The 17,123-nt window shown below is 39.9% G+C and overlaps 1 protein-coding gene across 1 annotated transcript; it reads right to left on the bottom strand.

Moving 5' to 3' along the window:
- Window positions 1–9,458: 9,458 nt before the first annotated feature.
- Window positions 9,459–16,729, bottom strand: LOC108713813 (potassium voltage-gated channel subfamily A member 4-like). The gene is made up of 2 exons (XM_041589914.1): window positions 16,188–16,729; window positions 9,459–15,161 (listed from the first exon to the last, which is right to left on the bottom strand). The coding sequence occupies exon 2, from the start codon at window positions 14,184–14,186 to the stop codon at window positions 12,108–12,110; it is 2,079 nt and encodes a 692-aa protein (XP_041445848.1). The 5' UTR covers window positions 14,187–15,161; window positions 16,188–16,729; the 3' UTR covers window positions 9,459–12,107.
- Window positions 16,730–17,123: the final 394 nt, after the last annotated feature.

Here is a 17,123-nt window from a genome sequence, read left to right as displayed (position 1 = left end):
AAATTGTAACACACCGGGGCAGATTTATAAAGCTCGAGTGAAGGATTCGAATTAAAAAAACTTCGAATTTCGAAGTGTTTTTTGGGCTACTTCGACCATCGAATGGGCTACTTCGACCTTCGACTACTACTTCGACTTCAAATCGAACTAAAAATCGTTCGACTATTCGACCATTCGATAATCGAAGTACTGTCTCTTTAAGAAAAACTTCGACCCCCTACTTCGGCAGCTAAAAGCTACTGAAGTCAATGTTAGCCTATGGGGAAGGTCCCCATAGGCTTGCCTGCGTTTTTTTGATCGAAGGATTTTCCTTCGATCGTTGTATTAAAATCCTTCGAATCGTTCGATTCGAAGGATTTAATCGTTCGATCGAAGGAATAATCCTTCGATCGTTCGATTGTAGGATTAGCGCTAAATCGTTCGACTTCGAACGATTTTAGTTCCTAGTCGAATATCGAGGGTTAATTAACCCTCGATATTCGACCCTTAGTAAATCTGCCCCACCATTTGTAGTATATCTCTTGGAGTGCACAAACTGCAAAATTGGGTCAAACCTCGCATTAGGAAACATATTGGAGATATTAAAAATGAAAATTCAGACTCAAACGTGGCACGCCATTTTAATCAATGTAGTAGAGGGGACACACAAAAACTGAGGGTTGTGGGTATTGATAAACTGAGAAAAAACCGGAGGGGTGAATTATTGGATTATTTGGATATAATGGAGTCTATGGGAGACGGGCATTCCGTAATTCGGAGCTTTCTGGATAACGGGTTTTCAGATATCGGATCCCATACATGTATCACATCACGAGACGTTTGACATTGATGTTTGATGTCAAGGGTTCCCAATATTTGTTGAAAATTCAAGTACCAGAGAATTACTGCAAATCTCCTCACATTTTATTCTCTATGAGATTACTGCATTATCAGTCAACTATGGAGTCGGTGTGCCATATTTCAGAAGATAATAAACCACAATCTGCACCAGTTCCCTGTGATTTAGCACCATGCTCCTAGAAAGACATTTGGAATGGCCATTTTTAGCCATTCCATTGATAGTATCATGGGCCCCTGGACATATCTTATTTTCAGCACTTCTGGGGACTGCTTCCTATTAACAACTGTCATACCAGTGTCTTCATGTGCCTTAAATCCATCAACTACTTGTCTTGCACTTTCAAGTACTTTATTTAAAGATAGTCTGTCCTGACCCTCAGACTATTTAAACAGTCATCAGAATCTGAAGGGCTCCTGGCACCTGTTTTTTTTTTTTGCACTTTATACTGATACCAGCTGCATATAGGTAAAACCTATATCAAAGCCCAACCAGTTGTGCCTCACTCTATATGAAGAGTTGGATGGAACATGGGCTTCCACTAAGTTTTTTTTTTTAAGTCTTCTAAAAATTTTAATATATTTTGAGTGCTTGGCCAAATGCAAAAAGTATGTATTCAGTGCCACCTATTTAATGGATAATACCATTTAGAGGTACATAAACAGCATTTATTATGTATTAAATGGTCTTAAGTTTGCTACTTGTCTATTAAACATGGCAGCCAATCAGCAGTTAGCATTTATTGGGCAGCTGTTTGAAAACAAACATCTGATTGGTTGTTATGGGTTACTAGATGTTGGCACACTAAATATGTTTTATTAAATTAACCCCTCTTTACATTGCATTCATTTTTCAGTTCAGGGATATGCAGTGTGCAGGGATCCTGGAAGAAGCCCTGACTAGCTCAGGGATGCATTTACCATAGAGGCACCTGAGGGTCCATGCCTAGGGCAGCAGCACTGGGAGGTGGCCCTTAGGTGCCTCTATCATAAATAGTGCACATGAAGAGAAGAATCCCCCAGCCTACCACTGTATACTTGTGGCTTAATCTGGTTGGCGGAGCTATGGGGTGATCGAGGAGTACCCATCTCTACTGCAATCGGTGCATGGGGGCAGCACTGGACCTAAATACAGCAAAAGGATTGATCAAATGCAAGTAGATTCTGGAAAGCAACGCAACAGCATTAGGCCTAATTAAAAAGGTCATTGTTTTTTAAATCTTCCTTGTATCCCCTATGAACCAAATCAGAGACGTAATTAGAGGGGGGCGGGCCCTGGCACGGAACGTGCAGCCGGGCCCCGCCCCCCCTCCGTACGGCCGGAAACGGCCACATTTCCCTAAGAAGAGAGTGGCGCGCGAGCTGCCGGGGGGCCTGAGGGGGTGCGGGCCCTGGCCCAATCGTACCCCCTGCTCCCCCGGAAGTTGTGCCACTGAACCAAATAAAGTTCAGCTTAATTTACTAGAGACGAAAATGGTAACATTGTGCTTATAGGTACAGTAAAATCAAAAAATTAATGTGCTTTAGATTAAAATATGATTTACTGTTACCTGCACTGGTAAAACTGATCTCTTTGCTTCAGAAATGTTCATACTGTAACAGATAAGCTCTGTAGAACACCATTATATTCTATAGAGCGTATCTGCTATGTGACAAACAAGGGAAAGTTGTGCTCGCCACTAATTTTTAAAAACATTGAGGTTGTGACCACAAAATTAACATTGACAAATACAAGAGGTCCTCTGCACTTAATTCAATAATGGTTTGAGTGCAGAGGACCTCTTGTATTGTCATCTGCTATGTAAACTAAGCCTTTGAATGGCTGCCCCTGCGGCTACACAGCAGCTTATTTATATAAACTATGTTGTCTTTCTGAAGCAAACACCAGTTTTACTAGTGCAAGGCAATACTACGTTATATTGTAATTCTTTTAAAACACTTTCATTTGTTGGTGTTACTGTTACTTTAAAGGGGACCTGTCACCCAAAAAAATCCTATTTTATCACATAAGTCAAGCAAAATAAACTTTAATTACACAATAACAATTATTTGAATCTTGTTTCCTTCAGTCTGCGAATTCATAATTATAGCAAGCAGGCAGGAACCAATTTGTGGACACTGTTATTAAGGCAAGCCTTGCATCATCTCAAAATCTTGTTGCACCAGAATGGGGGACCCAATGTCCATCCCCAAGCCCCACAATAAAACAGTGAAGAGAACTGGGGAATGTGGGGAGAGCAGTGACATCTAGGAACTGCTGAATGGAAAGTGAAAGTAATTGTCTGCCCCTCCTCTATGCCTAAGGCATAGAGTGGCAGGCAATATTTGATTGACAGCTGAGATTTTTAAATGAGCTTACAAGAGCTTTGAATGCAGGATAACAACAACATCTACATCTTCATTCACTGACCTATGAATATCCACCATTACCCCCAACCAGAAGTAGACTTGGTAAACATGAATGCCAAGCCACATACATGATTCACAGAATCACACATAAATAATTTTTTTGGTAGCTTACGATGGGGGCATTTGTATTTGTTAGTAAAAAAATTGTTTAGAAAATTCAGTATAGTACTTTAAATATGTTATCAACTCAGCAAATATTTAAGTTAATTCTCAGCCATCAGTAGTGACACTGGAGAGATTTACAGCAACATACAGAAGCCACGCCAACAATACAGAGATGGAGATGAGACAGAGACATGGAAGATGTATAGTTTTGTGTAGTTAAGGAGCTTAAATGAGAATGTTTTGTTATTTTGCTAAATTGCTTGGCTTCTACCATATTACATGCTCTAAACCCAAAAGGGCTTTACAGATGTATTTAACCCTAATCCATTTTAAGATTTAGCTCTCCATTAACAAGTTATTATTTAATGACGTACAGCAGGTTTTGTTGCATATTTACAATGCCTTTTGCTTGTATCTTTCACTGTAGCACATACATCCCGGGCAAAACATTTAATGCTCATTATAAAAATGTGATATACACTGACAGATTAGTGCTTTAAAGACCCAAAAATGTATCCTGCTGTGGAACACAGCAGCCAAACGTCTACAGCCTGCCAACTTTAAATGTCAACAAACCATTAAATGTAAAAGGTCTGCAAAATAATTCTCGTTTTTGTACCTGACAAAAAGAAGAAAATCGTTTCCGACTGTGTAAAACACAGTTTTAAAAATAATGTTCAATCTGTCAACAGTAAAAGAAAAAAATAGAAACGACTCTTTCTGTATATAATGATAATTAATGTGTTTCCATGGAAATATAGTATCTATGCAAGATATATACATAAAAACATATTCACAAGGGCAATGCAAGGTAGAATTTTTGGAAGCAAAATGTTTTCATTTAGGGATGCATCAAATTATATTAAGATTCAACCAAATCCTTTGTGAAAGATTTGGCCAAATGCCAAACTGAATCTGAACACTAATTTGCATATGTAAATTAGGAAAACAAGGGGAACTTTTTTTACTTCCTTGTTTGTGTGACAAAAAGTCACGATTTTTTTGGAGTTGGATTTGGTTCAGCTAGCCACTTGGATTCAGCTGATTTTTTTTTTTACCCACAGTGCAACACATTTTTATCAATAATTCCAGTGTAATTAAAGTAAATTGCATCCACCACAATTTTTATGCAATGCACCAATATAGATGCAAATGTAGTATCCATATTAGAAAATTGTGCACAATGTGTTGGAATGGCATCAAGTCCAACAGAAACATTAATTATTAATAATTAGTGCCCAATTCACTTGGTATGAATTTGGCATTGCAGCTATTGACACAACCTGGGAATCCTGAAATTCTCAGCTGATCAGGGCCTCTTGAAATTTCTGGGTTCCCTTGCATTAATGCATGCTTTTGTGTTTGATGCAAGTTGCAAAGGGACATGTACCCTACTGAATAGTATCAATTCTAGGAATGCACTGAATCCGAGTTTCTTCTGCAGGATTCGGATTTGACTGAACCCAAGTGCCTGGCTGAACCTAATCCAAACCCTTAAAATGATGTGACTTTTGACCATGTGACAATGGAAAGTGCAAGATTCTGTTGGCGGAGGTCTAGAATTCATCTAATTTGAACTAAATGTACAGGTAAGTACTGCAGCATAGCTTGCTGTGTAGAAAAAATATTCACTTTTACATTTATACAGAAGAATAGAAGCTACCATACTGCTTAATAAAATTTTTTACATCTTGACAGTAAATATTAAAGAGAATAAAACATAATTGATTCATTCTGCTCTGCAAATTCGCTTTAGTAAAGATATAATTTAGGATCAAACTCTTATAATTTTCAAGTTAGTATTTCAGTAAGTAGTATTTATTAAATTATAATGAGAAATATAATGAAGACCCACTACTTTGGTTGCTGGGGAACACTGAATTTGGATAATTGTTTCTTCCTACTAAGGAGACCAGATCTCATCCTGAGTAGGGATGGGCGAATTTGACCCGATTCGTTTCGCCAAAAATTTGCCAACGGGCATTAAGTCTATGGGCGTCAAAAAAAAATTGTCACGCGGCGAATTTTTTGCCGTGCATCTTTTTTTTTTTCCAGACAATGCAATACAAGTCTATGGGCGTCAAATCCGCTGCGAAACAAGCCCATCCCTAATCCTGAGCTCTCTTCCAATTGGTGTGTGATTGGAACTGAGCACTGAGTGCGATATGATGTTGGTAAATGCATTTAGCAGATGTAAATAATCATTTAAAGGCTAAATTTGCATTCCTAATTAATCCGTTTATTGTCTCAACTGCTGACAGAATGGATCTGGGCCTGTATTGTCCAATTTAGCCCACTTGCACAATCAAGGGTGCACTTGGTCATTGATACCATGCACTCAGTATTCTCAATTCAGAGGAACCTACAATGTGTGTGCAATACTAGATTGACCATGGGGCTTAATTAAGAGTCACAGTCCTATGGTGAATACTCGTCCTCTAGAAATCTATCCTGTGTACACATTTTATTTATAAAGTATATAATGCATAATGCAACTTGTGGAAACAAAAGGAAAAATTAACTGTTCCCTGGGACACAAATGCTTCAGCACTAAAGGGCACATTGCTGATCATCTAACAAGCACTTACAGTATGTCCCAGAGAAAGCTGCACTCTGCTCCTAGCACTAGACGAAAAATCTGGCAAGAAGAGCAGAGTGCAACATCAGGAGTTTCAAGCCAGCTGTTGCAGCCTGTGTCTCCTGCTGCTCCCTTACTTAAGCGTCTGAATGAAAAGTAAGTTAGAGGATAGGTATAGACAAGAGAGGGGACACCTACACCTCCTCCTGACCCTCAGAGACACACCACTGTGGACACCTACTCCTCCCGACCCTCACAGACACAACGTTGTGTTGATGGGGCTAGCTCAGGTTTCTGCACTTCATGAGGGAGCAAAAATCTAGGAGCATCAGAAGGTTGTGTTCAAAGTGCAAAAAATGGCTGATTGTTGTCTTTTTTTTGTACTTTGCACACTGCCTTCTGTAGTCAATCAAAAAAAGTCAATGACCCCTAAAGTCAATTGAATCCAAACTAAAACTAAACAATTACCTAAATAACACGTCTCTTAATTGTGTCAATGACCATTATAAACATTCTAAATTTCAACTGTCTAATGGGAGTGTATTACTAATTATTATAGTTTCAACAAATGATGTATTTATGCACGCTACCGTCTCATACATAAGAATTGTAAAATATTACTCCTAATCCAAAATTCACTGGCATCGACAACGGCACAACCATCTCAGTCCAACCAAACTGGATCAGAAATTGCACTGTGCAAACGGCCAAGAGTTCACATCAAGGGCTTTAAAAGTCATGGGAACTAAAACCTAGGCTAGGCTTGCACAAGCCTTTTTTGACACCAAAGACTGTTACAACGAAATCCTGATATAAAGAAGACAACTGCTGATGTCCCTGTCATGACCCAAGCAACTGAAAGCCAAACCTCAATACTAAATTATTTGGAAACACAACCTATGATCAGCATGTACGAAGCATCTTCTTAGTATAAGTTTGTTTACCATCAGCAGTCACTTGAGAATGCAGAACAGGTTTCCACATTTTTCATTTATGGTGCCTTCCTGTTCTGATTATGTATCAGGAAGGCTTGCCATATCTTCTGTTTCTAAAGCTGTGTACAATTAATCGGGTATGCACAAGTGTAGTGCATAAATGGCAGCAACATTCCTGATGTTTAAGACATCTTTAGCCAGAGCACTGAGACATTTATATGATGATTGCATACCACTTGGAAGCCGTACTCATTTTTAGCTTGGTCTAATAATTTAGCTTACGGTAGAAAGCAACCCTTTGACATCAGACAATTTGCTTAGCTAGTGTGAATATAAAAAGACAAGATTTGGGGTGTTTATAGGATACAGAAATAAAACTTTCCCTACAAGGTTTTCCTTGTCACTGCCACCAGTGTTTGAACATATGGTATGTTATATAGACTTTCCGAACAGGCCTACAACCTTTGCTTGTACTCTCAGTTGAAAGAAAATGAAGACTCTAACAATTCATATTCATTACCACCAATGACCCACAGTTGGTGAGGCAAAACCAAACTGTAAAATGTAACAGGCACTTAAAATTAGACCAATAAAATAAAAATAGAGCGGCCTTATTCCTAAAATATAACCAAAAAATAAAAGCAACTCACACAGTCAGCCTTTTCTCTGTTATTGTAAAAACTCTTAGAGTACCAATAGTCTTATGCAAAAGATTGCTAAAGGGATTAAAAATTAGTCTAAATTAACACGTTAATTGCAATGGCTCATGTATTGTCCAGAGAAGTATGAGGGTTGCTGTATATTTGACACTTTACATGTGGCAATCTGGCTTGGTCTCTGGATTGCCAGATATAAAGTGTGTGCCAGCGATCCCCGGATCCCGTGTTTCAAGGTCTTTTTTGTTTTTTTTTTACATTATAGGGATACTCTCACTGATTTTTTACAGTTTTAAACAGTAAAACAGTGCCAATACCAGAACCGGATAACCAAAGGATAGCACTGTTTTTCCCTAAGGGCTTTTTTATAAAGAGGATGTCTACCCTTTTCAAATTTTTACCAGGTATATAGGACTTTGCAAGAAAAACTTTTCCCAATATAATGGTTTAAAAATGTCTGCTTTGTATCATAGACTGTAAATCATTAAAATAAGCATCTACCCAATCCTACAGGTATGCCAACCCTCTCCTACACTACCCAGAGATTGACAGAAAAATGTGCGGACAGTGTGATGTTAAGTGCTTCCTCAGATGCTTTCTTGTTTAATTCCTTTCTTTATACAGTGCAAGCCAATGGGGATTTATGTTGCAAAGAAATGACAACAGCAAAAATAGCACCACTCTATCGATACTGGCTGTCTTTTTTATTGAAATAGTTATAAAAAAAACATTTATTTTGCAAAGTCCTGCTACCCTAGTAAGACTTTGCAAAAGGTAACCATCCCCTTTAAGAAGCACTTTGCCAATCAGGTTTCTGTGTGCTCCCATAGGGAATATGTTTTTTGGTCATAGGAAAGGAACTGTTATACTATTTAGAAATTTTATAAATCAGAGTCAGTAACCCTTTAATATTACAGGATGTCAAGAATAATAGTGGTAAGGATCAAATCACTTTGAACTGCAATAAAACTGTACTTAGATATATGAAAGGTGTGGGAGACTAGCCTTCAGGTTATTGCCCAACTACAGAATTCCCAATCTCCAAACATATTTAAATTCTCAATAAAACAATAATCCAGCTCACTGTTAAGTACAGGAAAAATGCAATTTTCTTTTTCAGCAGCTGAATTTTTCTACTTGTGACTTTCAGTCTAGTGTGAATTTCCAGGCATATGTAAAAATAAACTGGAGAGAGTAAAAGACATGGAGAGAGAAACATAAATTAAGAATATATTGCTAAAGAAAAACTATAAGAAGTTTTAGCCAATAATATTAGAACACATCAGAACTAATAGCATGTAGTAGCAGTCTGCTAGAAGTTTACAGTCAATAAATGTGAAAACATAATGCTGACACAAATCATTCCTTTTCCTCCTAACTCTTGAATCACTAGGCCATAAATCTTAATAATTTTAACTTTCCAGCTATATTAAGCCAAACACTATGCAGTACACCCTTAGTGAATGTCATTTGATCTGACAAACTGCTGCTTTTTTTGTAATGCTGAAACCCCAGGACAAACAAGTCTCACAGGGAGCAGTTGTGGGATAAATGCAGGAATAAAAGACCACGATGGCAATATCAGGTCAAGACGATGACAGTAACACTTTACATGAGTGATGCCTCCACTATAGTCCTTCAGTTGTCACTGAAATACAACTCTCCACACTCATTATCATAGGTGCTTAAAGCTAAAGGGCAATAGGTGGACAGTTTTACAGGGTCTCACCAAAAGCCTGTCCTGATGCCCTCATTTGATGACTTTTTTAACCATCCAATTTTACTGGTTTGCTTGGATCTTTCCCGACATTCTGAGCAACATAAGACATTCTTTTCGTTCTAAAACCATAATTATAATTACATACAAACATTTTCCCCATAGTGATAACTCTTTGCTATGTTAACAGGGACAAATAAAAGTTCCATAAACCTATTTTCTTTGAGATGTTGCTTTAATTCCATTGTCATCTAGTTGTCTGCCATACAAGATTGCAACATGACTGTTTACAGTTAAAAAAAAATGAGTAATCATCAATAGTTCATCAATAAGCATCCAGTTGAGTTTTACATGAAAACAATTATAGAATCAAAGCTGAAATCATAATCATATCCATAACGGGGCTACAAATTGCTGCTTATTGAAATGTACTTACCCAACATCCAACAAAATAATAATCCCTTTATTTTTAGATTTCCACCAGGCATGGCTTCAGGACCATGTAAAGGGAAGGATTTCACAAGGCTATGCAAATGAATAACCCATTCATGAAGGTTTTAGGGCCAGGAGATGAGCAAGGCTTTTCGTTTATACTTCTGGCACTGAAATATATTAAAGCAGTTCTAGTTATAAGTAGGGATGAGTGAATTTGACACGTTTAGTTTCGCCAAAAATTTTCCGCCCATTACAGTCTATGGGCGTCAAAAAAATGTTGTCGTGCGGCGAAATTTTTTTGACGCACGTCTATTTATTTTGACGCACAACACCATACAAGTCTATGGGCGTCATTTTTTCGGCGAAACAAGGCGAAATAATTTGCCGATCCCTAGTTATATGCAGATATGTATTATTGTAAACCCATACTGTAGACAAGGCAGCATCTAATATTTCCCTATATCCCAGCACCTTGTTTCAGATTAAACATATTGCCCCCAGAAAACAAACAATGCGTAGCAGCAAAAGGGTGGACTGTAAACGTAAAATGATTTACTGATTTATAATTATATATTACTTCGAATATTGTGGAATGCTTCAGTTGCACCACACACCGTAACTGGATTTCTTTTTCTAATAACATAGTAGCTGTTTTTCTGAAAATCACAACATTAAGACCTCTGTCACTGTAAACCAGACATTGTGTTTAACACACGCCGTCTACATTACTCTTCAGTGTAACAGGATGAACTAAAAACTAGCATTCATAAAAAAGTTACTTGTTGATTAACTTTTCCAAAACATGGAGAAATGTTCTAATCAATTGCAAAAGATTTTTAAATTGACTGACATTACACAAACTGGTTATCTGTTTTTATTTTTTTCACTTAAAATATATATATATATAGGTTGTTATAAGCTGTAATTATAATGAAAATATATTAATTTTTGGGCTTTGGTATATATTAAATGTTTAAGGCCCAGTTCACAGTACAATAAAGCAACTGTTTGGAAAAAAAATATTATCAATTTAGCTGTGGCTAAAAAACATACTGTAATGTTGACGGAAAGACAGAAATAATAATATAGTCAACTGTGCAAATTCACCAATGATCTAGAATGAAACATATACTAAAACAAACTGCTTTAACTACACAGCTGTATTAAATACAACACTCATGTCGAAGTTAACAGCACTTTCCCAGCTGCAGTGAACAACTTTCACTGAAATATAACCAACAGGAATCTCCAGATGTCCTGTTTTAGTGATTGTCTACAAACTTCAGAATAACAGAAATGGTTCACAGTATGATGCCTCGTCAAATTTCCTCATTCATCCAGCTTATGCTGTTATGTAAAAAAAGCATTCCCAATCAATGCACGACAAGCAGCAAAAAAGAAAAAGTTTCAATCCTGTCGGGAGTCTCACCTAATAAATGCTCTGCTAGCAGCGATAGTGTGCATAGTTGGAAGCCCTTACTGATTGCAATTTGGGATAAACATTTAGATAAAACTCTTATCCAATGGAGGCAGGGGGCAGCTTTTTCATTTATAAAACTGAACAGTAAATTATAATATAATTAAGTGTAGCTTAAGTGGAACGAGAAGAACATTGTTAAGATTGTTTCTCGCCCAATATCAATTATATATTCGTGCTAATCTCATACTGAGGAATTTAGAAAGAAACGGAGAACTTAAAAATAAAACACAAGAGTTTTCAGAGCATTCATGTGCAATGAGTTTAGACACCCTCCTCTATCATCTATATATCTATCTCTATAATCTCTAAAATGCCTTAGTCTGCCATTTTTTTCTTTGATATTTAGACATGATGAATATAGAACTACAGAGTATAGAACTACACATAAGAATTTAGTTCCATAGTCATTAGTAAAAGCACAAAATTCATTGCGGTATTGGGATCAGAATCTACAGAAAAACTTTTTTTTTTTTATTATTCTTTTGATGTGGAATTCTTTGAAGAATAAACATTTTAATAAAAAAATAAATGTTCATAAGCAAACAAGTAAACAATGTAATTTTACTGGGTGCCAGGTATTTTTGAAAACATAGCAGTCATGTACAAAAAAATACATGCTGTTCTCTTTCCATGGTTTCTGCTCCATATTAAATAAGCATCATGTACCCCTCTCTAAAGTAGGAAATAGTGCAGACTGTCACACTGCAATATTTTTATCTATGGATGGACAACTCACTTTAGAAAAAAAAACAAAGCCAGAGAACAGGCACTGCTATTCTTGTAGCATTTGATCTGGTCCCAAGTTTGTATGTTCTTACAACAGGAAGCCACTGTATTTCATAGCTAATCAGAAAACTGGCTGCCGATTTTCTGATTAGATTTGCATATTTCATTTGCTTGATCACTGCACTCTTCAATGCATAAATAGACTCTGAGAAAGTTCCAAAAATATATTTCACACATCAGTTTCCAGAATTTTTAAATTCACACAGTTATACTTAATGGTCTCGTTGCCATTCCCTGTCCCTTCAATAGCTTTGTCTTTTACACAGAGAGACTCTTTGAGCCCTTCCTCCATCTCTAGATATTCAGATTTGTCCTGAAGAGAGGAAGATGTGGAGCTCCTCAACTTTTTCAGTAGGTTCGTGGGTAAGTATGGGCAGCTGGAGCTGCTTTGTGTTAACTGTGTTTGTTCTTCATTATCAGTTTCCCTATGGTAAAAGTAGTTAAAATTTGAAACTATCACTGGCACTGGTAGTGCGATAGTCAATACCCCTGCTATGGCACACAGGGAACCCACTATCTTACCCCCAACAGTAGTGGGCTTCATATCCCCATAACCCACTGTGGTCATTGTAACAACAGCCCACCAGAAGGCATCAGGGATGCTCTGAAAGTGGGTTGTGGGTTCATCGGCCTCTGCAAAATAAACTGCACTTGAGAATAGAATGACCCCAATGAAAAGAAAAAAGATGAGTAATCCCAGTTCCCTCATGCTGGCTCTCAAGGTGTGACCAAGTATCTGCAGCCCCTTTGAATGCCTGGACAGTTTAAAAATGCGGAAGACCCTAACCAGCCGAATTATCCTCAGAATAGCAAAGGACATGGCCTGTTGTTGCTGCCCAGATCCCTGGGGAAGTTGTTGCCCTGTGCCTAGAGCAAGGTGCTGCTGCTGAGGGGGATGCTGCTGCCCAAGCTCAGTACCCAGGGTGATAAAGTAAGGCAGAATGGACACAATGTCTATTATGTTCATTATGTCTTTAAAAAATCCAGGCTTGCTTGGGCAAGCAAAAAGGCGCACAGCAAACTCAAAGGAGAACCAGATGATGCACACAGTCTCCACTATAAAAAATGGGTCATTAAATGCAGTGTGACCACTATCTTTCAATAGAAAAGTTGCATTATAAGCCCCTCCCTCTCCATCCTCCCCTGTACCATCATCTCCCATCCCCGGAGGAGACAGCAAATTATCCTTGTCGTCCCTGAACTCGGGTAATGTCTCCAAACAAAAGATGACAATGGAGATTAGAATGACCAGCACTGAGACGATGGCAATGCCCCGAGCTGGACCCGAACTCTCTGGGTATTCAAACAGTAGCCACACTTGTTTCTTGAACTCATTTTCTGGCAGCTGTTTTTCTTCCTCTTTAACAAACCCTTCATCCTCACGGTATTTCAGCAAGGCCTCCTCTCCCAACTCGTAAAACTTGACCTCCTCGGAAAAGATGTCGAAGGGCACGTTGACCGGCCGCTTCAGCCTCCCCCCGGACTGGTAGTAGTAGAGGATGGCGTCGAAACTCGGGCGGTTTCGGTCGAAGAAGTATTCGTTTCTCAGGGGGTCAAAGTAGCGCATCCTTTTTTCTGGGTCGCCAAGCAGCGTCTCGGGGAACTGGGACAAAGTTTTTAACTGGGTTTCGAAACGCAGTCCGGACACGTTGATCACGACCCTCTCACAGCACTCAAACTCGCTGTAAACAGGGTGATAGCCATCCTCTTTGGGGCTTCTCCTCCTGTGCAGGCTGCTGACCTCCTCCTCATCATCATCATTTTCACATAAGTAAAACTTTTGGTCCTCCTCAGCCACTTCTTCCCTGAGCATCATCTCCTCAGAGCCGCATGTACCCAGCTCCGAGGGGAAGGTGCCGTCGTCTTCTCCTCCTGCTCTTCCTCCTCCAGCGCCTCCGCTGCATTCGTTGTGCCGGCTCCTCCACCTGTTGCAGCCGCTAAGTGGCCAGTACCTCCGCCTGGCACTTTTCTTTTTCTGCGATGACTTCTCCTCCTGCTCCTCTTGCACTTGGCTCTGAGGCGCGCGTCGAGCGTTCGTTCCAGCGCCACCGCTGCTCTGAGTGGCGGGAGCGCGCCCAGCCCCTTGACAAGCGCCGCCCCCCGAGTTCGCGCCTTCTCCAGCAGCTGCCGCCGCCGCGGCGCGGGAATGCGCCAGGCGTTCCCGCTCGCGGGCGCGCGCCTGAGCATATCCGTAAGGCAGGTGGCTGCTACAGCCGGAGCTGTCCACGCTCACCATGGCAGCCTCCATCTCTGCTGCTGGGAGGCGCGCGTTCTTGTCACTATTTACTGTGTGGCAGGGAGACTGCTGAGTGGACTGTACCACCCTGACATGGTGGCACCCGAGGCAAAAAAAAAAAAAAGAAGTCTTTAAGATATTCAAACTTAATCCAGTGTTTTTGTCCCTCAGTTCCCTCAGTAGTCACCTGAATCAGCCGTGCAAGGTCATGAAAACAAAAATGAAGGCAAAAAACGCCTTCATTGTCTCAAGGGTATTCTCCCGCCTTTGCAAGTGAGGAGAAATCAACAGGAAGTGTTGGAGCTCTGGGCAGGTGAAACCAACTCGCCAGAGGGGTGCACAGAAAACAATCACTTGAGACGTGCCAGTTGGCAGAAGAGGGGGCAGCCCCAAGAAACAGGTTAAAAAATGTCCCTAGAGCTCCCTTAAAGCCAAATTGTGCTGTAGGAATTAGGAGCCGGTGAATAAACAAACAGACAAGTCGTGTAAAAGCAGCCACATTATATCTCTCCAGGTATTTGTCCTAGAAGCAAAACCAGTTGCCAAACTCCACATGTGCCAGCGGTTTCATGAATCACAGCTCAATAAAATTGTTTTTTTTTTTTTTGTTTTTTTTAAATCCGCTTGGAAGGCCTTGGGGATGTAATGCTGCGATAAACTCTTTTGCCAAGCGGGTGGGGGATCAGCGATGTGTTTTGTGCTTCCCTCCTGAGACCCTCCACTTCATTTCACCACAGTCAATATGATGATGGATCTCATTGGATGTGGACGGGGATTTGGCCTAGTGACATATGCAGGTAACACGTTGGCGTGCCAGGAAGCCATCACTGTGTAAACACTGATCCTCCCATGACTTGTCTCCAGCCTCCTCCTGCAGGCAGTTTGGAGTCTGGCAATGTCAGCAAGGAATGAATCTCGTTAGGTATCCATGAAACACAAAATGTACCATCTCCCAGTTACTTGGACTCGACGGAGGTGATCCATAGCCTGAAATACAAAAGAAATATAAGAGAAGAGAGAGAAAGAAGATACACTTTATAATATGATCACCTCTCAGCCGCTTATTTAATCTCTTAATACATTTTGTCTGTCTCGCTTTGTATTTTAGGCATGATATTGTGAATTCAAATCTCAAATTCAAACACTGCTGTGGAGCGTTATGTACAGTTTTTTTGAGGGGGGCAAATATTATCAGGCCTAGACATAAAAGCATTACGAGGACCTCGAATTTCCTGTGCCTACTAGGTACTGAAAAAACACTCATCCTTTTGGACAGTGGTTGATACAGACCTCAGCTGCCGCAGAACTACTTGGACAGAGGAACATACAGACCTCAGGTGCCGCAGAACTTCTTGGACAGAGGAGCATACAGACCTCAGCTGCTGCAGAACTATTTGGATGGGGGGTATACAGACCTCAGCTGCTGCAGAACTACTTGGATGGGGGGGCATACAGACCTCAGCTGCTGCAGAACTACTTGGGAAGCAGATTAATCACAGTCATGAGCTTATTCCTTATAATCATGACATCATCAGCGATTCGCTTATTCCTCATAATTGTGACATCATCAGCAATTCGCTTATCCTTCATAATCATGACAGCATCAGCGATTAAAGAAGTGATCCCCAAGAAGTGATGCAGCAGTGACAGTCAGATCAAAGTCTTCTACACTCCTACAGGAATAAAGTCACCCGGTCCACCCATATTTACTAACACACAGATACAGACACAGAATAATAATAAATGCATAAATTATTTTTTTTAAATGCCATTTTTTGTTGTTTCATGATTTCACCATTCCACAGTGAAAGGGTTAAACTGGGTGCACTGTGGCTTTTGTACTGCACCGCTGCTAATTTGTTGCACGCAACACAAACCTGTCACTCTCAACCCTGCTAAGCATTGCTAATCCCTTGCACAAACACCACCGAAAATTTAACTTTTTCTATTTAATGATGAATTCCCAGAACAGGTCTCTTATGATATCATCAAGCACAGAAATAAAATACTCACAGGCTTAGAGGGCAGCAAGCCGGAGCCCAGGGTTTTCCTTTGCACTAGGCTTTTAGTTGGCAATTGATGCTGGCCGTTATCTCCCCTTTAATATCGCCTCTCAATTTTGGAGACAGGGTCTCTGATTAACAACAGGAGTTCAGGGGCTCAGGGCAGGGATGATCCTCCTCTCTTTGCATTGATGTTTTGCAAATCTGATCCTCATCCACTCGCCTTGAAGGCTGGCACTGTGTTTCCATGTCCTCATCTGACTGTCATATTGACAAAAGGGAAATGACTGCTTAGGGGCTAAATCTCACAACAGGCATTTAATGTAGCTCTTCTTCCAGATGGACCAGACTCCAACTCTCATCTCCAGCAGCAGCATCCAGTAGCCAGCCAGCACTGTTGATCACATCCAAGACGTTGTGCATGCAATGATCTAACCTAAGTGCAACAGAAACCATCTATAAATCAGACTGTTATAGGAACAAGTGCCTGTGTCTCCCTCCAATTCCCAATTGTGTTTATATACCACTGAAGGACGAGCAAGTAAACCCAGCCTGATTAATTCCCAGGGCTCTCCGGCTCCCTATCAGCCTCTAGTGGCAACAACCCATCACTGCACACTGTCTGGAGCTCCATGAACAATTGGCATTCCCTCTTGGTAGAAAGAAAGATAAATTATTGAAGCAAATATTCCCAACTTAAATTATGCATGTCACTCTAATAAAACATATTGCTAAGGGCACTGCTTTTCTTAAGAAGGAAGGGACAGCAATGAAATAAATAGGCTTCACTGATCTAATGTTAAACAGGAATTCCAGAGGTGGATCTGACTCCAGGTACTAATTCAGGTTAAAAATGACAATTTTTTGTTCCCTGGGTGATCACTCGGAATTTTATATTGGAGTAGTAAGTGTGTTATGGTGATTCTGCTGATCCTGATTGGGCGAT

This window comes from Xenopus laevis, chromosome 4L, assembly GCF_017654675.1.
Source record: "Xenopus laevis strain J_2021 chromosome 4L, Xenopus_laevis_v10.1, whole genome shotgun sequence".
NCBI classification, from domain to species: domain Eukaryota; kingdom Metazoa; phylum Chordata; class Amphibia; order Anura; family Pipidae; genus Xenopus; species Xenopus laevis.
Note: the sequence above shows the minus strand (reverse complement) of the source record. Positions and strands in the feature narration are given on the sequence as shown.